General features: G+C 46.5%; 1 protein-coding gene across 3 annotated transcripts in view; it reads left to right on the top strand.

The window, feature by feature from the left end:
• Bicd2 (BICD cargo adaptor 2) overlaps positions 1-22907 on the top strand; it is a 57906-nt gene extending 34999 nt beyond the window's left edge. The window contains exons 3-8 of one of the 3 annotated variants that reach the window (XM_027950969.2): positions 1705-1857; positions 3633-4091; positions 4808-5848; positions 6408-6559; positions 8541-8751; positions 22715-22907. In XM_027950969.2, the coding sequence (XP_027806770.1) occupies positions 1705-1857; positions 3633-4091; positions 4808-5848; positions 6408-6559; positions 8541-8751; positions 22715-22741 (2043 nt within the window). In that variant the 3' untranslated portion in view covers positions 22742-22907. Of the gene's footprint in view, positions 1-1704; positions 1858-3632; positions 4092-4807; positions 5849-6407; positions 6560-8540; positions 12634-22714 lie in introns of those variants that run through there. The other 2 variants (XM_027950970.2, XM_027950968.2) reach the window with 2 other exon arrangements.
• Positions 22908-23822: the final 915 nt, after the last annotated feature.

Genomic DNA, 23822 nt, shown 5'->3' with positions numbered 1-23822 from the left:
CTGTGTGTCGCTTTGTCATAAATTTTAAATATGATCTTTGTTCTGAGTGGTAAGCATTTATTTCTCAGTGGAGCTTATATCCTGACTCCCCCTTCCGTGGCCTTCCTTGTTACTTTCTTTCTCTTCCTCTTGTGTGGTCCTGTTTCATTTTACTGACCCAGCGCTGCTGTTTTGTGTGTGCCTGCATGGCATCTTGGAGTCTCATCACTAAGGTGTGCTCGAGCCCTTCAGATGAACGCATGATAAAGTGACTAGAAGCAAATCCCACATAAACTGTGAGTGGGAAGCATCAGTGAGGACAGAGCTTTGGGTCCAGGGTGGGAACAGGGCTTCTGGTTAAGGGCTCTGGAGCAGGGGCATTGTTAGCCTGGGGATGCCACCCGGGCACTAGGAGCAGGGGACAGGAAGGGAGTAGAGTGCAGGGAGGGGATGGAGGCTTATCTGGGTTGTTGAATTTGCACCCAGGGAACATTGGCAGTGTCTGGAGTCACCTTCAGATACTACAGTGCAGGAGGGGCTGCCTCTGGTGGACAGAGCTCAGGGAGCTGTTGAGCGGACCCTGCAGCGTCCAGGGCAGCCCCCATCGCCAACACCTGGCCCCGAGCATCTCCAGGGCTGAGGTGGAGGCATGTGGTTCCAGGTGCGTGATGTGGGCATTAGCAGGTTGAGAATTCCCGCAGTCTGGGTTGCCTCCTGTTTACCCTAGCCCTGCCCAGGCCTCTCCCTTTCTGACTCCTCACAGGTGACTTGGAGCCCAGAACAGGCTTTGTTGAGATTATGCACACCCTATGCAACTTATCTGCTTACAGTGTGCGATCAGGAGTTTTAGCAAATATTTACACATGTGTGCCTTTCGGTAGTCCTTTATTTATTTATTTTTTGTGTAGTGCTGGGATTGAGCCTAGGGCCTTGTACATGCTAGGGAAGCCCTACACCACAGAGCTACACCCCCAGCCCTTAAAGTCAACTTCAGAAGATTTTATCTCTTCAAAAAGAAACCCCATTCACAATCAGTCCCATCCCCCCTGGCACCCACTAATCCACTTTCTGTCTATGGATTTGCCTGTTCTGGACATTTCATATAATGGATTCATACAACGTGTGGCCTCTTGTGACTGGCTTCTTTCACTCAGTAGAATGTCTTCAGGGTTCATTCGTGTTGTAGCAAGCGTCAAGACGTCATTCCTTATTTTGGCTGAATACCATTCCATTATATGGATAGACCACATTTTGTTTACTCATTCACCCGTTGATGGATGTTTGGATTGCTTCCACCTTTTGACTGGGAACATTTGTGTACAGGATTCTGTGTGGATGTGTGTTCGTTTCTCTAGGTTAAGTATTTGAGCAGACGTGTGCCATAGCATCACCATTTACTAGCCCACCAACGGGGTGACCCCATCTTACAGATGGAGCGCTGAGGCTCAGAGCAGGCTGAGTCACTTGCCAGGGGTTCCTCGGCTTTGAAGGGCTGAGAGACTCTGACTCAGGACCATGTGCTCTTCCCTACACACCATACTGCCTTGGGCTGCTTCTCCCTGTCAGGTGGCCACACTGGTGCCCAAGGGACTGGATCCTAAGTCCTGGTGCTGTGGTATGCCTGTGTGTCTGCCTACACTGAGCTCCTCTTATGCCACTTACAGGCAAACATGGTGGGGCTGGCCACAGAGGTCACTCATGCCCACATTTTTACTGCCCTGGCAGATCAACCAGAATGTGGAGATCCAGCGCAGCCGCCTGCGGGATGACATCAAGGAATACAAGTTCCGGGAGGCCCGCCTGCTGCAGGACTACTCCGAACTGGAGGAAGAGAACATCAGCCTACAGAAGCAAGTGTCTGTGCTCAGACAGAACCAGGCGAGTCTGAGGGTGTGGGTGGGCACACAGATCAGCTCTGGGTCTCAGCCCTCTCGCCCACCCCTGTCCTCTGTCTCCTGTCTCTCTCCACGTACCTGAGGCCCAGAACCAGCACACTACAGTGGAGGCAGGGGATGCAGCCAAGAGGGCCTCGACTCTCCAGGGCCACAAAACAAAGCCTGTGGCTGCAGTGCTGCAGAGGATAGAGTGGTGGCACCAGAACCCTCTAGGCTCTGTCCCCTCGCGGGTGCTGACATGATGCCTGAAATATTGCCATGCCTCCACCTGCGGCAGGGATGAAGAGGGCCCTCTCTGTGATGACACAGGTGCCCGGGCTCTGGGGACCACTCAAGCCCTGAATGTGCCTCCCCCTCCCCGAGAGCCACAGCCCTGCAGAGAACTTTTTCTCAAGAAATTCTAAACTTTGTTCAGGACTGCTTTCCTCAGAACCCCTCTCCCATCCAGCTCCTCTCAGCAGAAGGTGTTACCATCAGTAGCCCAATATTTATATCCTGGGTGAGCAGCTTGTGTGTTTATGCCACAGTCTGTGTTTACAAAGGCAAGTGGGGAGCAGATTATGCTCCCCAGGAACTACAAGGACAGCTCACAGCCTCTGTTCTGCAGTGACAGCTCATGCCTGCATGTGGTAATAGCAGTTGTCCACGAGTAGGTATCGTTTGGTCCTTGGTCATTACTGTCTGTAGAAGCAGCCCATAGCATCTGAGGAGGAAGTTGCGAGTGGGAGAGACCCTGTCTTTGATGAAGTCACCCCTTTCCCCAGTATTCCTCGCCTACCAGTTTTGGACACTGAGGTTCAGGTCTCCACCTCTTGTGAGCACACCCTAGGATACGATGCCACCTGTCCTGTCCAGAACCCATGGATTCATTCAGTTCTTCATTTTATTGTTGTTTTTTTTTTTTTGTTTGTTTTTGAAAAAATATTATAGACTAAGGCATGTTTTTTAAAATTGCCCAAAAGTGGGGAAAAAAAAAAATTGTCCAAATGTCCTGACTCCTCACATTAAGCATCACTTTATGTCTTCTCTTTTCCTGTTCACTGCAAATACATTTTCAAATCAATGAGACTGATTGTGCTTTCCACCCACCCTCTAATTCCCTGAGGCCTGCAGTTCTGAGGGTTTGGTTGGTGCTGAGACATTCTCCTTCAGGGAAATTTCAGTTCCTTCATTTTGAAATAATAGCCATAGCACACATAGGAGTATATATTTTATGTGCCTTAAGATCCTTGGTTGGCTATTAATGTTAACTAAGTAATTTTGTAGATTTTTTTTTAATTGTAGATGGACACAATATTTTTATTTTACTTATATGTGGTGCTGAGGTTCAAATCCAGTGCCTCACACATACTAGGCGAGCGCTCTACCACTGAGCCACAACCTTAGCTCCAATTTTGTAGAATTTTAATCAACACACTTGGTGATATTTTTAAGAAACCTTGTAGAAATTTGGCAGCATAGATGCGTGTTCTCAGGGCCATAGCAGCGCAGGCTGCCCGTGTCTGGTGTTGGTGTTGTCCACCCTCATGGTTCCTGCTAGTGGGCTGGGTGTTTCTGTGCATGTGCGTCCCATGCCCTGGAATGCTCTTGGCATCTACATCCCTTGATGGAGTAAATGGCATTGGCCTCTGCCTCCTCTGCAGGATGGTGCTTCACCATGAGGGTCACCTCACATTTTGTGGTACATTCTACTGATCCGTCAGACCTAAGCAGGGCCTCCAAGTCACCTTGACAGGGAGTATTAATGCTCTTTCTCAGGTGGAGTTTGAGGGCCTCAAGCATGAGATCAAGCGCCTGGAGGAGGAGACTGAGTACCTGAACAGCCAGCTAGAAGACGCCATCCGGCTCAAGGAGATTTCAGAACGGCAGCTGGAGGAGGCTCTAGAGACACTGAAGACGGAGCGGGAGCAGAAGAATAGTCTGCGCAAGGAGCTGTCGCACTACATGAGCATCAATGACTCCTTCTACACCAGCCACCTGCAGGTCTCCCTGGATGGCCTCAAGTTCAGTGACGACACTGCTGCCGAGCCCAACAATGATGCAGAGGCCCTAGTCAATGGCTTTGAGCACGGTGGCCTGGCTAAGCCATCACTGGACAATAAGACGTCCACACCCAGGAAGGATGGGCTGGCACCCCCCTCCCCCAGCCTCGTCTCTGACCTGCTCAGCGAGCTCCACATCTCTGAGATCCAGAAGCTGAAGCAGCAGCTGGTGCAGGTGAGCAGGCAGCCCCCCCCTCCGCCCCCACCCAGGGCTGGCAGATCTGCACGCACCACCGCAGCTGGGCTCTCCTGGCACCTCACTAATGTTAACTTACTCCCACTGATTTTAAATGGTGTCACTAGCATGACTGAAACTCCAGTAGAACGAAGTGGAGTCCCAAAGAAGGAGGCTCCTGATTATTAGGTGAGGTTTGACACCTTTTGCTCATATTGTTCCTCAGTACCCACATAGTGTCCCGGTGAAGTGCATAATGCTGGCTGGTATTACATGTCCCCTCACTCCAAAAGACCACAGGCCACAGTGACAACAGGGCCATGTGTGGGCTCATCTCCTGGGAGATTGCTCTTGATGCAGCAAATAATCAGGTGCCTTCCACAGAGTGGGGCAGGACAGTTGGCAGAGCCCCTGTCATTCAGAGCAGAGAGCTAGGGCAGCGAGAGTCCCCGTCAACCTGTTCTGCCAACTTGTTGCTCTGCATTCTGAGCTTACTCTCCTTCAGCAGGGGTGGAGGGAGCCCTCAGGGATGACCACCATTGCTGGGGATGGGAGCATTCTGAGGATCTACTGCAAATTCTGTCCACTTTGCACCCTGCATGTTGCTGAAGGCCTGGTCAGGGAACCCCCAGGCCCATCCTGGCACAGACCAGGATGTATTGCTGGGCCACCCTGGAAGTCCTCTCACAGGCTCGCCTGCTGTTGTGCCTTTGTAGATGGAGCGGGAGAAGGTGGGCCTACTGGCCACACTGCAGGACACGCAGAAGCAGCTGGAGCAAGCTCGGGGAGCCCTATCCGAGCAGCATGAGAAGGTGAGCCGCCTCACAGAGAATGTGAGCGCCCTGCGGCGCCTGCAGGCCAGCAAGGAGCGGCAGACAGCCCTGGACAATGAGAAGGACCGCGATAGCCACGAGGATGGTGACTACTATGAAGTAGACATCAATGGGCCCGAGATCCTGGCCTGCAAGTACCATGTGGCCGTGGCCGAGGCTGGTGAGCTCCGTGAGCAGCTCAAGGCATTGCGTAACACACACGAAGCTGCTGAGGTCCAACACGCAGAGGAGAAAGGCCGCTATGAGGCTGAGGGCCAGGCACTCACCGAGAAGGTCTCCCTGCTGGAGAAGGCCAGCCGCCAGGATCGGGAGCTACTGGCCCGGCTGGAGAAGGAGCTGAAGAAGGTGAGCGATGTGGCTGGCGAGACGCAGGGCAGCCTGAGCGTGGCCCAGGATGAGCTGGTCACCTTCAGTGAGGAGCTGGCCAATCTCTACCACCACGTGTGCATGTGCAACAACGAGACCCCCAACCGTGTCATGCTGGACTACTACCGCGAGGGCCAGGGCGGGGCCGGCCGCACCAGCCCTGGCCGCACCAGCCCCGAGGGCCGCGGGCGCCGCTCACCCATCCTCCTGCCCAAGGGGCTGCTGGCCACAGAGGTGGGCCGAGCAGATAGTGCAGCTGGGGACAGCAGCCCCTCACCCAGCTCTTCACTGCCGTCACCCCTGAGTGATCCCCGCCGGGAGCCCATGAACATCTACAACCTGATTGCTATCATCCGCGACCAGATCAAGCACCTGCAGGCTGCCGTGGACCGCACAACAGAGCTGTCCCGGCAGCGCATTGCCTCTCAGGAGCTGGGCCCTGCTGTGGACAAGGACAAGGAGGCGCTCATGGAGGAGATCCTCAAGCTGAAGTCGCTGCTCAGCACCAAGAGGGAACAGATCACCACGCTGCGCACTGTGCTCAAGGCTAACAAGCAGGTGAGATGGGACTGGCCTGGTGGACGCTTCTTACCCTGGTCTCCAACCTCCTCCTGCTGCAGGGCCTCTTGGGCTTCCCACAAGATAGGACTGACTCTGTGTCAGTGTAGGCTCCTGCCTTCTGCCTGCCAATGGCTCCCAGCTAGAGGGTGGAATGGGCGGGCACACTTGAGGGTCCCTTCAACCAGAGCAGCTTGGCTAGTAAAAAACTGCCGCCGAGCGCCTTCCACCAGCTCTGAGGTGGAAGTAAAATGTGAGGACCCAGCCTGATTGCCCTGGAGAGAGCCATGTGGACTTTGTGGGATCCCCAAGGCAGATTGTGGGGTGCACAGTCTTCCTATACTGGTGAGGATAGTGAGTGGAACTCAGTGAGGAAAACTGAAATGAGGCATGGCTGCTGGAGCCTGTCCCCAGGGGTCCATGGAGGGAGGTGTCTCCCAGGTAATGTTCTTTGTGGGTGCAGCACACCTGAGACCCAGGGTGCCCCTGTGAACCTAAAGCATCTCCAGGACGGCCTCACACCTTTCACCTACTCGCCCTGCACCTGTCTGTCCCTTAGACGGCTGAAGTGGCCCTTGCCAACCTGAAGAGCAAGTATGAGAATGAGAAGGCCATGGTGACTGAGACCATGATGAAGCTACGTAACGAGCTCAAGGCCCTCAAGGAAGACGCAGCCACTTTCTCCTCGCTGCGTGCCATGTTCGCCACCAGGTAACTGCAGTACCCACAACCCTTCCTTTTTTTCAGCCTCTCCCTGCCTGAGGCCCACAGCCCTGCTGGCCTGGCAGGGCTCGTGTCCAGCTTCTTCAGGGGCCAGTGCAACTCAGGGTTTGGGGAGGACTGCCCCAGTCCATCCCTGGCATATGGCTCAAGTTGGTGAGAAGGAGGAGTGAGGAGATACAAGGACCTGCAGCATCAAGGTCCCCAGCTGTCTGTGCCTCAGCTTCCCAAGCGTCTCGTGGGCAGGTGCCCAGGTGGGAACATGCCTGGCAGGCGCCATGTGCTGACGTTCATTGAGGGTGTGCAGTCCTTCCCATTCTTGTCGCTGCCTGGCCTGGCCCCAGCAGCCCAGTTCTGTAGGCTCTTTCTAATTTTGCTATTAGTAAAAACCTGGCAGATTCAATTAGTTTTGCTGTGAGTATAAGGAAGCTCAGGAGCAAAGGGACCAAGTGGAATGAGCTTTGTGGATAAACGGGATCCAAGAGTTACAAGTGCTAACTCAGGTCCAGTGGATGATAAGTCCTGAATTAGGTTGTAAGGCTCATAACAGAGTTCAAGTTTGTAGATCCCCCACCCTGCCTATTATGAGGGTCCTGAGATAGTCTGAAGGCCACTCTGTTTTTACACCCCTCCCAGGCTGGGGGAGATCAGATCCCAAGAATGGAAAACAGGTTGCCTGCCTTTTACCATTCAAAGGCAGACAGCACCACCTGCTGGTAGGTGTTGGGATGGCATTGTGGGGGATATTTCCACCCTCCAACCCTTCAGTACCTGGTCAACCCAGCCATTTCCTATGGTGGATAAGAAAGTGGAGACGCTGAGGGTTGACAGGATGGGAGCTGGGCCAGAAACTGCTTCTTGTATCCCAGGCCAGTCACTCCCAGTTTCTCAGACTTCCATGGGGAGGCCCTGCCAGGGTAGACAGGGATGAGGAGAGTTCCAGGGTTTCTCTAGAAGTTTCTTTTCTTCCTGGGATGTAGGAAAGTTCTTGGGGAAGGGTCAAATGACTCCTTGGCATATGGCATGTGGACCCTAGTCTTTTAAACTTGTTTTATTTAAAGACCTGACTTCAAAGGCTGGGGCTGTAGCTCAGTTGGTAATGTGCTTGCCTTGCATGCACAAGGCCCTGGGTTCCATCCTCAGTACCACCATAAATATAAATAGAGACCTGACTTCAGATGGACCCAGAGTTCTAAACCTGTGAGTAAGGCAGTGCAGGTATGTTACTGAGAGGGTGCTGGCAGAGGGTGGTTCACGGTAAGTGGGCACCCAGAGGGCAGGGATGTGGGACGGGCATGGAGGGGCTATGCTCAGTGCATGGCATGTCCCCCACCATCCTGTAGCCCTGAGGCTTAACCTGCCTGATGTCTCAGCACTTCCCCCAGGCCCTCATGGGAGAGGGATGCCAGGAACAGAATAGAGTAGGTGTTTCTCTTTCCTCCCCAGCCTGCACCTGGGTGGGGCCAACGTGTCACAGTAGGTGGAGGCCCAGGTACCGGGATGGTGTTGTGTACAGAATCCACATGTTCCTTTCCCTGGCCCTGGGTGTTGTTCAGCACGGACTTGCCAAGTACCAGCAGTGTGCTTACTGTGGGAACAAGCCCAGTCCTGCCTTGGCTTTATTCTCAGACCCTGAGAGCCAGTGATGTCTTGGGTACCTGAACCACCTTGTAGCCTTAAAGTCAGAAGAGCCAAATTGCTCAGGGTCATAACCTTCTTATAGGAATGTCTTTTAAACAAATGGCAAAATAGCCCTTTCCCCTGCCCCAAAAAGGCAGGACAAAATTTAAACCAACTTTACAGGGCTATGCTGCCTGGGATCGAGCACCCCTCTGACCTTAGTCGGGACTCCTGCCCTTGCTAGAAGAAATCAGAACTTGTCTCGTCCCTCAGCTCCCGCCCCAACTCAGCGGCCCCGTGAGGGACAGCCCTCCCCTGCCTGGCCCTTTAGCTGTGCTCTTGGTCCCCATAGATGTGACGAGTATATCACACAGTTGGATGAGATGCAGCGGCAACTGGCCGCCGCGGAGGATGAGAAGAAGACACTTAACTCCCTGCTGCGCATGGCCATCCAGCAGAAGCTAGCGCTGACCCAACGGCTGGAGCTGCTCGAGTTGGACCACGAGCAGACCCGACGGGGCCGTTCCAAGGCCACCCCCAAAGCCAAGCCAGTCACCCCGAGCGTAAGTCACACCTGTGCCTGTGCCAGTGACAGGGCTGAGGGCACTGGGCTCTCCAACCAGGTGTTCTGCAGTGAGAAGCACAGCATTTACTGTGATTAGGGCTGTGGGGGCGCCGCACGCTGCAGCTAACGTCTGCTTCACCTCAACTAACCCAGCAGCAGCGGGACAGCGGTGCTAGGCCGGTCTTAACGTGACTAATGCACAGAGGGCAGGATTCTAGCCGAGCAGCAGCATGGGGCACATCTGTCACCAGGATGCTCCTGTGAGCTTTCTGTCGCTTCTTCCTCCTCAGCCCCCTCAGGAGCTCCTGGTGTCAGCTGTTGTCTTGGTGGGATCCCAGAGGTGGGGGTGGAGCTATGCTCCATTACTGAAGACAAGTGCAAGAAGTGTCTTCCGGGGCCCCAGGCACTATCGGGAAAACGCAATGGAAAGAGTCCCGGTCCCGCTCCCTTGGGACCCTCAGAGGGGCAGAACCTGAATTGAAACTTGCATGTTCCTCGCATGTGTCTAATGTCAGCACCTGAAAGCAGTTGTAGAAGGTTCTGGCATCCAGCCTCAGGATGGCTCTGTGGTTGGCATAGTTTTAAGGAAAGAGTTATGTTGTAGTCTTTTGCAGGATCTCACTGCAAATCACATTCAGGACAAAAGTACAGAATTTCATCCCCAGACCAAGAGAAGAGTGGCCCTGAGCTCCTGCATTCTGCAGACAAGACTCACGTCTCAGACACAGCCGACTGTGGGTAGCACAGGAGAGCAGAGCTCAGCAGCCCTGGTTTCTGAGATTTACATGCTGGTCTGGTGGCCCTGTGAGGTCCCAATTGACAGGGCCCAAGGCCTAGGGTTTCCTTTTTTAATAAGAAAAGTGTTCCAAGTGCCTGGCCAGTTCTTGGTCCTCCGTGTGACGCCTGTCCTGTTGTATTTGGATAACCCAGGCTGCCCATTTTCAGGCCTTCCTCCCAAGGAGTTTCCGACCTGAAGAAACAGGGCTTTGAGAACTGCAGCCTGAAGTCTGAGCTGCCAGCGGGCTCGGCTGAACTGCAGGATACAGGTGTAGCAGAGCCCAGCCTTGTTCTGGGAGAGCTTTGCATGGTCCCGGGGCTGGTTCCCTGGCTGGCAGGTAGGAGGTGTGTGGTTCTCTATTTAGTGCAATTTGGGGGTGGTGACAGAGGAAAGCTAGCCAAGGGCTTTCTTATATGGGGAGGCTCTGTCCACGCCAGAGCTGTGGCAACAGGCATCTGAGTTCACACGTTCTGAAGCAGAACTCTTCTCAGTATTTTTCTCCTGATCCCTTTCGGGGGCAGCTGGACCTGAGGCTACTGTCTGCTCCCAATTGCTGCTTCCCTAAGGGAAGGGGACTAGCGTTGCCTGGTGCGAGGCCATGTTGTCCTCAACAGCCGTCTGCCCATCACCCGCTCTTGTCTTTGGTGCCGAAGGTGGCTCGGTCTCCTCTGGATTCTGGACACCACACAGTGCAGAACAGCTGGGGTGCAGAACAAGCCATGTGTCCCCTGCATGACCATCCTGGGGATAGCTGCCCGCATGCCTACCCACCTTCTTCCTTGCTGTCTCCTCGCCATGCCAGCACGCAGCTTCTCTTGTACTTGTAATGGGCTTTGCGGGCACTCGGAGCCACCGGTCCCCCTAACACACACGCAGGTCTCCCTCGCCAACTAACGGGCTCGCACATGCCCAGCACGATCAGAGTTTTAGTTGTCGAGTGAACAGGAAGCAACAGGTGACCAATTTCTAACTCTTTCTTGTTTTCTCCCATTTTCAGCTGTAGAGTAGCTGCTGGGGAGGACGTGGCTACCCGGCCCTGTTACACCGCAGCCCCTTCCCCTCCCCTCCCATGGCCATGCAGAGGAAGGAAGGGCAACCTAAAAGTCCACTTAGAAACGTTTTGGCTATGCCACTGCAATTCTTTTCAAAATAGCATTCTCTGAGGTTTTAATGGGAGTGAAAAAAAAAAAAAAAAGCTTTAATATTGAGAATGCTGCGAGCTACTGCCTGAAAAGTCCTCTGCTTGGCCGAAGAACCTGCTTCCACAGCCCCCGCAGGCTTCTCGGAGCTCATGGGAACGCCCACCGTGGGCCTCCTTAGTATACACGTTCCTTTTTTATCCGATCAACCTGTGCACTTTTGATATTTTGATATTATACTTGCTTCCTTGATTCCTCGCGTAGACAGTCTCAGATGCCGTGGTCTGTGGTCGTGGTCCTGTAGCTGTCCGTCTTAGCTCCTGGCGTGTTGATCTGGTGTCAGCACGAGACAGAGCTGTGTGCTCCGTAGTGTGTAGCTCTAGACTGGAAAGGAGGCTTCAACCCAGCAAGGAGCTCAGCTCGTGTATCCACGCTGTGGTTCAGCCTTTTAGGTTTTACGGCGTTATGGCTCATGTTTGAAATTACAGATTTTAAATGCCATGTTCATTAAGAAATCCAGGGTATTTCGATTCTGGGGTTTTTCATATTGTATTATTATTATTCTTAGGAATAGTTCAATGTAACAAGAAGAAAACTTGACCTTTGCTCTGGTTAAAACAGTAATAGGCACTTGAAAAAAAAGATAAATTATTGAATGAGTAGTATTACCTACAAATTCCAGAATTGTCTGGGTTTTAGGACATTGTGAAGCATGACTGATTAACAGAATTTTATACAACTGTACCAGTGAAATTCCAAATTGGAATTGTTTTGTTACTCTGGTTGTTGTGCCAAATTGTGGTACACTTAGAAAATTCTACAGTTGTCGATTTTTTGGGTGTTCTATTTCAACGCCTTTTTGTTAGTAATCATTGCCAGTAGTGCCTTCATCAGTTAAGGGAGGTGTCCCAGCGAAGTTGATTCTCTACAATGTGCAGTGAAGAGCTAATTGGGAATGCTGAAGGCCAGTGTGGACCAACAGGTGGGAGCGGCACTCACCTCACACCTGTACCTGGGCATCTTCATTGAGGGAGAGAAAACAGTGATTGTACAAAATTCTGTTAGTCAGTGATTCTTTACTTGCAAATTCAGGGGCTTAGAAAACAAAACCACAAAACCTTGAGTGTGTTTTGGGAACCAAATGGACTTTATGGGACAAGCTAAGCAAGCTGTACGAACACCACGTTTGTGAAGAGCTGAGGGCGTTGAGAGAGCCGGCGTAGTCGGCACGTGAGTGGGGGACGAGGGTTAACCATAGTATTCTTTGCAAATGTGAAAACAAGACATTATATCTTCTCTTGCTTGGTGTAACTAATCACTGTTAATTTCAGGAAACAGAACTCATTAAAGCTCCTTAGCAAACCAGGTCTGCATCCTGTTCTGTTTGCTGAGTGAGGTTCACGGGTGTGGTCAGATTGGTACTATTGGAGGAAGAGAAGCTGTCCTCCATCCTCCAAAAAAAGGGACAAATTGTAATAATATAAATTGCAAGAATCAAAGAATTCTGTTTCCTGGAATGAGCATTTCTTATTCCTAGTTGTTGGGACTCCTATTTTTACCTTCTGTTACAGTGTTGATTCATAAGAAATATTGTTACATTTGAGATAACTTCATCTGTATGGGGTATTTATTTGCAATGATGTCTAAGTACTGTATTTTTTCTGTGCATTACCTTAGTGTCAGAATGTTGGTCTTTATTTTAAAGTCATATGCATGTCTTCCTGCCAAGGAACCTTTACACAGACCCAAACAAACAAATAATAATAAGCAAATGCCTTCAATTTCTGAGAAAATGAGGCAGAGCATGGAAAAGGAATAGGAAGGAGAAATTAATTGAAACTCTCTGGACACAGACATGTGACACAAATGTCTACAAAGCCAGCATGCATAGGAACCGCGGGCCTGGGTAAAGAGTCACGTTGGTAGGACCAATAAATAAAGAATAATAAAAAGATGAAGCACATCGCTCGCCGTCTGTGGTTGCTTTGACCCCTGTTCTGAGTGACTGGTTCCAGCAGCACACAGTAAGGTCAGCACCTCAAAGCCCGCCAGCCTATCGGGTAACCCTGGTTCTGGGAACTGGAAAAAACATGGGGGTCCATCCTCTCAGGGGTGTGGGGAGGAGACAGTCAGGCACATCCCCCAGGGTCCAGTCGGCACTGAAAATATCCAGCCGAGGCCACCAGGATATACTGTATTTGTACAGATGATGACTTCGAGTAGCCTGCATGTGGAAGCAGTGGTTGGATAATGTGGAAGCCCGGCCGGCTCTCTGGACCAGGAGTGAATAGATTCAGGCAACAAGGGTTACCTGTTTAACAACACAGAGCCTGTTTAACTGGGGGAATGTTCAAAGGTAAACTGGGAGCACTGGAATGATTGCCATGGGTGTGGGAAAAGGGAACAGTGTCCTAGCTACAGGGAATGTAGATACTAGGGTACGCTGTGGTTTCCTCTTGAGAACCTCACTCTGCAGAGGATTATCCCAGGCCTCGTCTCCCTCTAGGACCCCTCTTTAATAGCAGTGCCATGACCTGTTTTCAGTGAACTATTCTTTCTGGTTGAACAGAAGAGACTGTTGTTCCAGTGGGCCCAGGAAAAGTTTGAACAGACCCCTCAGCTGATCTGGAGGAAGACCTTAAAGAGGAAGGAGGCCTGAGGCACCAGCGCCCAGTGGGCAGTCACCTTTCCAGGGGGTTGGCCTGCACCCTCAGCCCCCACCTGTGTGTGCCACCTGCTGCCGTCTGGCTACTTTCGCTCCTTGGGGCATTTGATTCACACAAGCATGTGGACACTGAGCCTGCTTCCCCCATTCTGGGTCTCCCATTGTAGGGGAGGAGTGACAGCCTCAGTGGTGGCGTCCTAGGGCTGAGGAGGGGAACAGTCCATTCCAGAGGCTGCCTGCTTAGCCGTGATTCCTTTCTGTGAGGTAACTGATGTGTCATCAAGCCCTTGATATCTGGCATGCAGCAGGTGTTCGGTGGACACTTGTTGGTAATATGGTTCAGGCTGATACCATTATCATCACCAGGGCCTTTGACACCAGGCCTTGGAGCTGGGCCTTTGTCCTTTGAAGAATCTAATTTTAAATCATCTGTTTTTCAAAGTGTAATTGGCATCCAGGGGAGTACACACATCCTAACAAGGAGTTCGTGTTTGTGTGCAGTGAGTACAGCAGTGTGGCCAGCAGTTCTGAGGCTCCTTGAGCCCCCCAGGAGTGCTTTTTGTGGAATGTTTTATCTTCAGCACACAAATTAACAGGGCGTCTGCCTGCCAGGCCTCACGAGGCCTTAGGCTGCCTCCTGCTCACAGAGCCTCCCAGGACAGATATCCCACCTTGGGTTTGCTTCTGCATAGGCTCACCTTTCAGTCATGTCCATACAATGGAGCCGGAAGGGGCTTCGTGTTAATTGTTGAAGTTACTAGTATACAAGTTCACCTCATTTTCCCAAAAGTCTTCTTAAACACAATTCCTGGGGTGAAGGGTCTCCCCACATGGAGCACCTCTTCCTAGAAAGCAAGAAGAGGCAACACCTCACCATAGAAAAGCCCCCCCACCCCCCATGCAGGAAGCCTGGGACGTGGGAGGAAAGAGCAATAGGAATTTTCCTTTTGTTAGTCTCACCCTCAAGAAAGGAACCAAGAATTAAGGTTTCTGTGAAGGGCTGCACACATACACGAATCTGCAAACAATAGTGTTTACTAGTGGACTGGTTTTTGTTGTTGTTGTTTTTTTGCTACTGGGGACTGAACCCAGGGGTGCTTAACTACTGAGCCACATACCCCATCTCCAGCCCTTTTTATATTTTATTTTGAGACAGGATCTCAATAAGTTGCTGAGGCTGGCTTTGAACTCATGTCCCCCCTGCTTGGGCCTCCTAAGCTGCTTTTTTATAGGCATTCACCACCATACCCAACAGCCTGCAGTCAGCATCCAGACTAGAAGCCCTAGAAGCCCTTGTGCTTCCTGCACCTATTCCTCCCCCTGGGGAGTTCCCTGGTTTTGTCAGTGCAGATCATTTTTGCCTATTTCTGAACTGGAACTTTTATAGAGTTACCTATCAAACTACTGCATATCAGGATCCAGCTAGACTTGGAGGTGCCCTCTTTATATTCAAAGACACAAGTAAGTATGGGTTGAGCCTAGTGGCTCATGTCTGTAATCCCAACAGCTCAGAGGCTGAGGCAGGAGGATCACAAGTTCAAAGCCAACCTTAGAAACTTAGCAAAGCCCTAAGCAACATAGACGCTGTCTCAAAACAAAACAAAAAATGGGCTCTGGGTGTGGCTTAGTGGTTAAGCGCCCTTGGATTCAATCCCTGGTACCCCACAAAAGTAAAAGTATGGAAAATGATATTTCATGAGAACAGTAACCAAAAGGGTACAAGAATGTCTATTCTAATATCAGACCAAATAGAATTGAAGACAGAAATTTGTTATGAAAAACTAAGGACAATCTATGGTAAGTTCACTAACTATAAAAGATATAACAACTGTGTGTGTGTGTGTGTATCTATATATATATATATATATATATATATATAACAACGTACATGCACCAAACATACCCTGAAATACTTGAATACTGCCAGAATTGAAGGGAGAAATAAATGGTTAAAAATTTTATACTCTACTTTCAATATTAAATAAAACCACAGGACAGATCAGAAAAGAAGAATGTCTAAACAGGACTATAAACCAGCTAAACCCAAGGGATTTCTAAAGAACACTTCACCCAACAGCACTACCCACATCAATGTACATGTGACATTTTCCAGGACAGAACATGTTAAATACAACAAGAGACTTGATTAACTTAGGAAGATTAAATTGTATGGATTATATTCTCCAATGGAAATGAAATAAAATTGGAAATAAGAATAAATTTGGAAAATTCAAAAGCATGTGGAAATAAAACAATACATTTCCCTGGGCATGTACTCTATATTATTTATTTGCAGTTCTGGGGATGGAACCCAGGCCTTGTGTACACCAGGCAAGCCCTCTACCATGAGCCAAACCGCAGCCTACCATACTTCCTAGGAAGAGAGAGCTGGAATTAATAACCTAGCATCCTAGCTTACGAAACTGGAAAAGTAGGAACAAACTAGGCAGGAAGCAAGCAGTCGGAAGAAAACAGTAAAGTGGACTTCAATAGCACAAAGAATGGGGGAAACCTCCACAAAACCAAACTTTTTTTTAGAAAAAGGTGAACAACAATGGCAAACGATTAGGTTACCAAGACCACACCCCCTCTCTCTCTCCTGCGGGGCGGCGGGGTGTGGGGGGGGGATAGAAAAAGGAGGACTAAATTACTAAGATCAGAAAAAAGGGGATGTTAAGACTGATTTTACAGAAAAACCAGGGATGCGAAGATTATAATGCCAATTAAACATCAAAGATCACTTAATCCCAATACAGCAAAGGGAAAGAACCTAGTTAGTAAAGGTTAGACTGAGGATAATGAAATTGAAAATCAAGAGAGAAAAATCAACAAACCAAGAATTGATTCCTTGAAAAGATAACATTCGCAAACCTTTAGCTAGTTTGTCCAAGGAATAAACAGTAGACCTGTGACAAACAAGAGATTCAATCAGTAATCAGAAGTCTTCCCACAGGAATTCCAGTTTCTGATGTGGTTACGTAAGGAGATCAGAAGTCAGCATTCTTTCCCAACAACAAGGAAAAAGGTGAACATTCTAAGATCCATCAGAGGAGTGAGTCATAGGGCAAACCACTGCACCAGAATCTAAAGACCAGGGGGATACATGAAGTCTCAGATGGAAATGAAGAGCATGTTATTTGAAACTGGAAAGAAAGAGCCAGATACATTGACGCATGCATGTAATCCCAGCAACACAGGAGGCTGAGGCAGGAGGATTACAAATTTGAGGCCAGACTCAGCAAGTTAGGAAGACTGTGTCTCAAGACTGGGTAGCTCAGTAGTAAAGCACCCCAGGATTCAAGTCCCAGTACCAAAGGAGGGAAGGAGAAGGAAACTAGAGAAAAGGTCATTCTTGTTCAAAAAAGGCAAATACTGGCTGAATTTTGTTCATGCCCTAGTATTTTATGGAAGGTAGAACTTAAAAGCAATTAAATTGGGTATTTAGCAGAAGCTATTTGTAAGCAAAATTTTGGAGGGGTGGGCTGGTTTCTTTTGACTGCCTATAGTTAAAATGCCATACAACAGAAAAGAGATCATTAGACATTGATCAAAAGGAAAGTGGAACTTAGAAATTGGGAAAATTCTCAGCCTGTCCATATTAGAAAAAAGAAAAAAGAAAGAAAGCCAATTTGGTAGATAACAAACGTGTGGCCAAGTAATCCTTGGATGAAATAATGAGTATGTATCATCTAACTCAATGGAAGCCAAGTACTATTCATCAACAGAGAGAGATTAGTCACCATCTATAAACCTTTCTCCAAGGCAGTGGAAGAATGACCCAAGAAGCATTTTAGAGATTAGAGCTGCACGTCCCACCAGCAGCCCAGTGCAAAGCTACGGGGGTGTAGTGGCCTTCCGGAATTCACAGGATGCAGCAGGCAGAGGATCACTGCAGATACAGGGTCACCCCAGAGAGGCTTCACTAGGCCCAAGGCTGGTGGAGCCATAGTGGAGGGGCTTCTTCCGTGGCCCCAGCCCAGTAAGGCCACCAGGGATTGATTCTAGGGAAACCCGTTGTTCGTGATTCAGGCACAGAACCACTGTAGGCACACAACTGTCTCAGAAGCAAGGCTGCCACCCCATGTGTCGTGAAGGTGGTACTATCACCCTAGTGGGTCTAGAGGGCAGAGCCCTGAGCCAGAGAATATTGTTCTTGAACTGTAAGATTTAGTGTTATTTTTCTGTTGGGTTTTAGACTTCCTTGGAGCCTGTCATTTCTTTCTTCCTATTTCTCCATTTTTGGAATAGTAATATCTATCCTATACCCATCTCACTATTGTACTTTGCGAGTGAGAATTTGGTTCAGACAGAGCAGTTGGCTTCAGAATGAATCCAACACTCATTCTCACTTACACTTGATTTACTGGAGACTCTGACTCTAAATTTTTTAGTTGATGTTAGAATGTCTTAAGAATTTTGAGACGGGCTGGGGATGTGGCTCAAGCGGTAACGTGCTTGCCTGGCATACATGGGGCTCTGGGTTCGATCCTCAGCACCACATAAAAATAAAATAAGGATGTTGTGTCCACCGAAAACTGAAAAATAAACATTAAAAAATTCTCTTCTCTTCTCTCTCTCTCTCAAAAAAAAAAAAAAAAAGAAGAAGGAATTTTGAGGTTACTAGGATGGATTCAATGTATTTTGGGTGGGAGTAATGAGGATGGAATCCAGGGGCACTCTACCACTGAGCTGTATCCCCAACCCTTTTTATTTTTTAATTTTGAGACAGGGTCTCACTGGGTTGTCGAGGCTGGCCTTGAGCTTGTGAACCTCCTTTCCCAGCCTCCCAAGTTACTGAGATTATAGGTGTGTGTCACTGTATCTGGCTGATTTAATGTTTTTTTGCATATGAGATGTGCATGAGTTTTAGGGTACCCAGGGTAGAATGCTAGGGTCTGGGTGTTTGTTGAATTCTGATCTCCAAGGTGGTGATATGAAGAAGTAGAGCCTTTGGAGATGATTAGGTCTTGAGGGTGGGGTCCTCATGATTGGAAAAGCACCCTTCTAAGAGATTCCAAAAAGCTAGCTCTTGCATTCCACCATGTGAAGTTACAGTAAAAATACAGCTGCTCATGACCCAAGTAGTGAGATTTCACAAGACACCAAGTCTGCCCACACCTTGATTTTGTATCTCCCAGTCTCCATAACTGTGACAAGTAAATTTCTATTTTTTTAAAAAAAATTATTTATTTATTATTCTAATTTGTTATATATGACAGCAGAATGCATTATAATTCATATTACACATGTCGAGCACAATTTTTCATATCTCTAGTTAAATTTCTATTTTTTATAAGCCACCCAGCTTAATGTATTTTGTTATGCAGCCCAAATGGACTAAGACACATATAAAATGCTCAGTTAAACAACAACAAAATAGTGGGAACAGGGTTGGGGATGTGGCTCAAGTGGTAGCGTGCTCGTCTGGCATGCGTGAGGCACTGGGTTCAAAACTTAGCACCATATAAAAATACAGATATTGTGTCTACCTAAGAAAACTAAAAAAAAAAAATTTAAAAAATTTTTTTAAATAGGGGGAACAAAAGTAGGAATAAATAACAAGGATAGCAAATAGAAAACAGTAACAAATATTAACCCAGCTATCAATGGATTAAATGTCGGTGGTCTAAATACTCTAAAATTATAAGATTATCAGAGTGGATTAGAAAACAAGACCCAACTGTTAAGTTGTCTGTTAGAATCTTTAAGGGGCTGCGGTTGTGGCTCAGTGGTAGAGTGCTTGCCTAGTATGCATGAGGCACTGGGTTTTATCCTCAGCACCACATAAATATAAAATAAAGAGTTTATGTCCACCAAAAACTAGAAAATAAATATTTTTAAAAGAAATCTTTAAATGTAGCATATGCTTAAAAAAGAAATCTCAAGAGAAATTTTTAAATACTTTGAACTAAATTATGAAAATGCAGATTATCAAATTTTGTGGGATGTAGCTAAAGCAGTGCTTAGAGAGAAATTTATAGTATTGGATGCATGTCATTGGAAATAGGAAATTAACCAGCTAGTTCTTTGAAAAGATTAAAAAGAAAAAAAGGCAAATGTCTAATAACTACTTAAGACAAAAAGAAAATACAAAGTACCAGTATTAGAAATGAAGGAGGGAGACATTACTGCAGATTATGTGGACATTAAAAGGACAATATAATATTATGAACAACTGGGCTGGGGATGTGGCTCAAGTGGTAATGTGCTCGCCTGGTATGCGCGAGGCATTGGGTTCGGTCCTCAGCACCACATAAAAATAAAATAAAGATGTTGTGTCCACCAAAAACTAAAGATAAATATTTTTAAAAAATTCTCTCTCTAAAAAAATAAAATGGACAACTTATGCCCACAAATTTGATAACTTAATAAAATGAACTCATTTCTTGAAATAATCTGCCAAGATTCACACAAGAAGAAATTGGCAATCTGCATAAGCCTATATCTATTAAAGAAATTAAATCAAGAGTTAATAACCTTCAAAGCATTAAGAACTACGCCCAGATGGGTTCACTGGTAAATTATATCAAACATTTTAAGGAAGATATTACCCCAGTGCACTACAGACTCATCCAGAAGATAGAAGCAGAAGGAAAGGTAAGCATTATCCCAATACCAAAACCAGACAAAGATTTGAAAAGAGAAGAAAACATACCAGTATTTCTTGTGAATAGAGATGCAAAAATTATCAGCAGAACATTTGCAAACTGAGTCCAAAAATCATCAACAAAAAAAATATTAATACACCATGACCAAGGAACTTTTATCCCAGGTGTTCAAGTTTGGTTTGGAAGTAGAAAGTCACTTAATTCAGTTGATCACATAAACAAGCTAAAGAAGAAAATATGAATAGATTCAATAAATACAAACAAAGCATTTAACAAAAGCCAACCCCCATTCTTGATTTAAACAACAAAAATCACACCATCTTGGTAAAATAGGAATAGAGGGGAACTTTTCCAGTTTTATAAAGAACATCTACAAAAACCAGATAGCTAACATCATAATTAATTGTGAGAGACAAACTTTGCCTGCTAAGATAGAACAGGACAGGGGTATCCCCTGTTAACACTTTTCACTTTTCAACATTGTACCAAAAGTTGTAACAAGGCAATAAGAAAAAAATAAAGGAAGTGAAAGGGAGAGATGGAAGGGTGGTATATAGGTTGAGAAGGAAGAAATAAAACTGTCTTTGGAGATGACATTATGTAGAAAATCTGAATATCAGTAAAAATATAGAATAAGTGTTTATAGCAAGATTATAGGGTACAAGGTTAAGATACAAAAATGAGTTGCTTTTTTATATACCAGTTAATGAATCAGTGGAACTTGGTGTTAAAAACACAATGCCGTTTACATTAGTATTCCCCCCCACAAATGAATACTTTTTTTTAGGTATAAATCTAACAAAATATATACAAAATCTATGAGGAAAACTAGAAAACTAATGAAATCAAAGAACTAAATAAATGCAGAGAAATTCCATGTGGATAAGAAGACTTAGCCCTGTCACAATGTTTTTTTCCAACTCAATTTATACATTGAATGCAATCCCATTCAAAATCATAGCAAGACATTTTGTGAACATCGACAAACTGATTCTAAAGTTCATGTGGAGAATACATCCAACTCCATATTGAGGGAGAACAGAAGACTGACAGTACCTGACGTCAAAGGTCAACAGTAAAGCTACAGTCATCATGACAGTGTGGTGAGGCAAAAGAATAGACAGAGTAGAGAACTCAGAAATAGATCCACATTAGTCAGCCGATCTTGACACAGGAGAAGACAGCCTTCAGAACAAATGGTGCTGGAACAGCCGGATACCCATATGCCAAAATATATTTTTAAAAGAATGTAAACAAAGACTTTTTAAAAATATTCAAAATTGATCACAGACCTACATGTAAAATGCAAAACTATATAACTATGCAACTCCTAGACAGTAATATAGGAGAAAATCTCCATGACCCTGGGAATGGCAATGACTTTTTAAGTAAAACACAAAAGGAAAAATCCATGAAAGAATTGATAAGCTGAAATTCTTTCAAATTAAAAGCATCTTCTCTGTGAAGATACTGTTAAGAAAATGAGAAGACAGCTACAGACTGGGAGAAAGTGTTTGCATAAGCTGTGTCTGATGCAGGTCTGTTAACTAAAATATACAAAGAACTCATAAAAATCAACAATGTGAAACTAATGACCCAATTACAAAGGAGCAAAGGACCTGAAAAGACACTTCACCAAAGAAAATATACAGATAGCAAATAGCCATATGTTCACCTTTAGGCCATTAGAGAATTGTAAATAAAACAGTGAGATACTGCTGTACACTTATGAGAAAGGCAAATGTTGAAATTCTAACATCACCAAATGATGTCAAGGATTTGCAGGGGATCCTCAGCCATGGCTGGTAGCAATGCAAAATGCCTAAGTAAATTTGTTTTTTTAATAAATTATCCAGTCTGCGATATTAGTTACAGCAAGAGAAAATGGAATACGTTGGTAGATGAATGGATAATGCATTGTGGTGCATTAAGACAATGGAATGTTATTCATTGATGAAAAATAAGTGAGCTTAAGTGCATATTACCATTTAAAGGAAGCCAGTCTGGAGCCCGACAAGGAGCCATTCATTTAGTGGGGGGTGCAGATTGCAGGAGCCAGCACTCCTGTAATCCCAGCAATTTGGGAGACTGAGGAGGATTGCAAGTTTGAGCCCAGCCTCAGCAACTTAGTGAGACCTTGCCTCAATATAAAAAGAAGGGCATTCGTGGGTTCAATCCCTAGTACCAAATAAATAAATAGGCCCATCTGAAAAGGTGACACAGTGTTTGATTCCACCTTTATGGACTTGTGGAAAAGGCAAAAACTGGAAACAGTAAAAAGATCAGTGGTTACCAGGGCTTAGCAGTGAGAGAGGGAAGAATAAGCAGAGCACAGAGGATTTTAGGGCAGTGAAACCATTCTATCCAATACTGTTACTGTGAAAACTTGGAATTATACATTTGTCCAAACCCATAGAATGTACAGCACCAGGAGTGAACCCTATCTGTAAACTATAGACCTTGGTAATAGTTTATCGCTGTGGGTGCATAAGTTATGACAAATGTGTCATTGATGCAGATGTTGAAAGTTGTGTGTGGGTGGAGGTGGGGAGTCTGTGGGAAACTCTGTACTTTCCTCTCTGCCATAAACTTAAAACTTCTCTAAAAAAATAGTCTTAAAAAAATCTTCTAGCAGGGACTAGGGTTGTGGCTCAGCTGTAGAGCACTTGTCTGACTTGTGTGAAACACTGTGTTCGATTCTCAGTACTACATATGAATAAATAAAATAAAGGTCTATCAAACAACTAAAAAAATTTTTTTAAATCTTTTAGCAAAGAAAAGTTGAGGACCACAGATGACTAACCTCATGACTTCTACTAAGCCTTAAAAGAAGAATTAACACTTCTTTTCAAACTCTTCTAAGAAATAAGAGGAGGACATTTCATATCTAAGGCCAGTATTACCCTCACACCAAAGACAAAGATATACAAGAAAATTATAGCCCCTTCCTTCATAAACATACTAAGTAATATTTATGACTGCATTAAAGTGAAGATGAATATAACTCAGGCTTGATTTCATTTTTATGTGTTCAGTGTTACATTCATCTTTCTCGTGATTTTCAAATAAATTAAACATTTTCAGGATCCCCTAAGCGCAGTACATGTCCACCTACCAGCACTGCCTGGAGGCCTCCCTTTGCGTATTTCTGGGCTCCTTGATGATGCTCAGGGTTGTCCAGGGTGCCTGTATTAGATTTCTGTTACTGTAACAAATACCCAGGATAGGAAATTTATGAAGAGAAAGGGTTATTTTGGCTCCCTTAAGGTTTCCACCACCTTCCAAGAGCACCATAGGTTGAGGGTCAAGCCTTTAATACATTCCAAATCCAAACGATAGTAATGCAGATACCAGCCCTTCCCAGATACTGCAGGTAGGGGGTCTGTGTTTCCAGATGGAACATATGCAGTTCCTAAGGAAGCTTAGAGGACCTTAAAATTCTGTTAGGAAAAAATAGTCTGTATGTACCACAACCCCCATTTCCTCATAGATTGAAGCCCTAACCTCCAGAACTTGAGAATGTAACTGTATTTGTATATAGGTCCTTTACACAGGTAATTGAGTAGAAATCAAGTCATATGGATGGGCCCTAATCTAGTTTGACTGATGTCCTACAAGAAGAGATTAGGGGACACACACACACACACACACACACACACACACACACACAATCAACCATGTGAAGACACAGGAGAGGATGGCCTTAGGAAAAAACCAACCCTGCTAATCTTATATGGTAGATGAACAGAGGTGCCAGCAGTCCTGTTGGCCTGAAGTTTTGTCCTAGTTGGAGTGAGGAATGGTTCGGGATTTAGTGTGGAATTTTGGAAGTGGAGACACCAATAGGGAACTTGGTAAGCTTATCACATGTCACAAGTT

This window comes from Marmota flaviventris, chromosome 16, assembly GCF_047511675.1.
Source record: "Marmota flaviventris isolate mMarFla1 chromosome 16, mMarFla1.hap1, whole genome shotgun sequence".
Classification (NCBI taxonomy): domain Eukaryota; kingdom Metazoa; phylum Chordata; class Mammalia; order Rodentia; family Sciuridae; genus Marmota; species Marmota flaviventris.
Note: the sequence above shows the minus strand (reverse complement) of the source record. Positions and strands in the feature narration are given on the sequence as shown.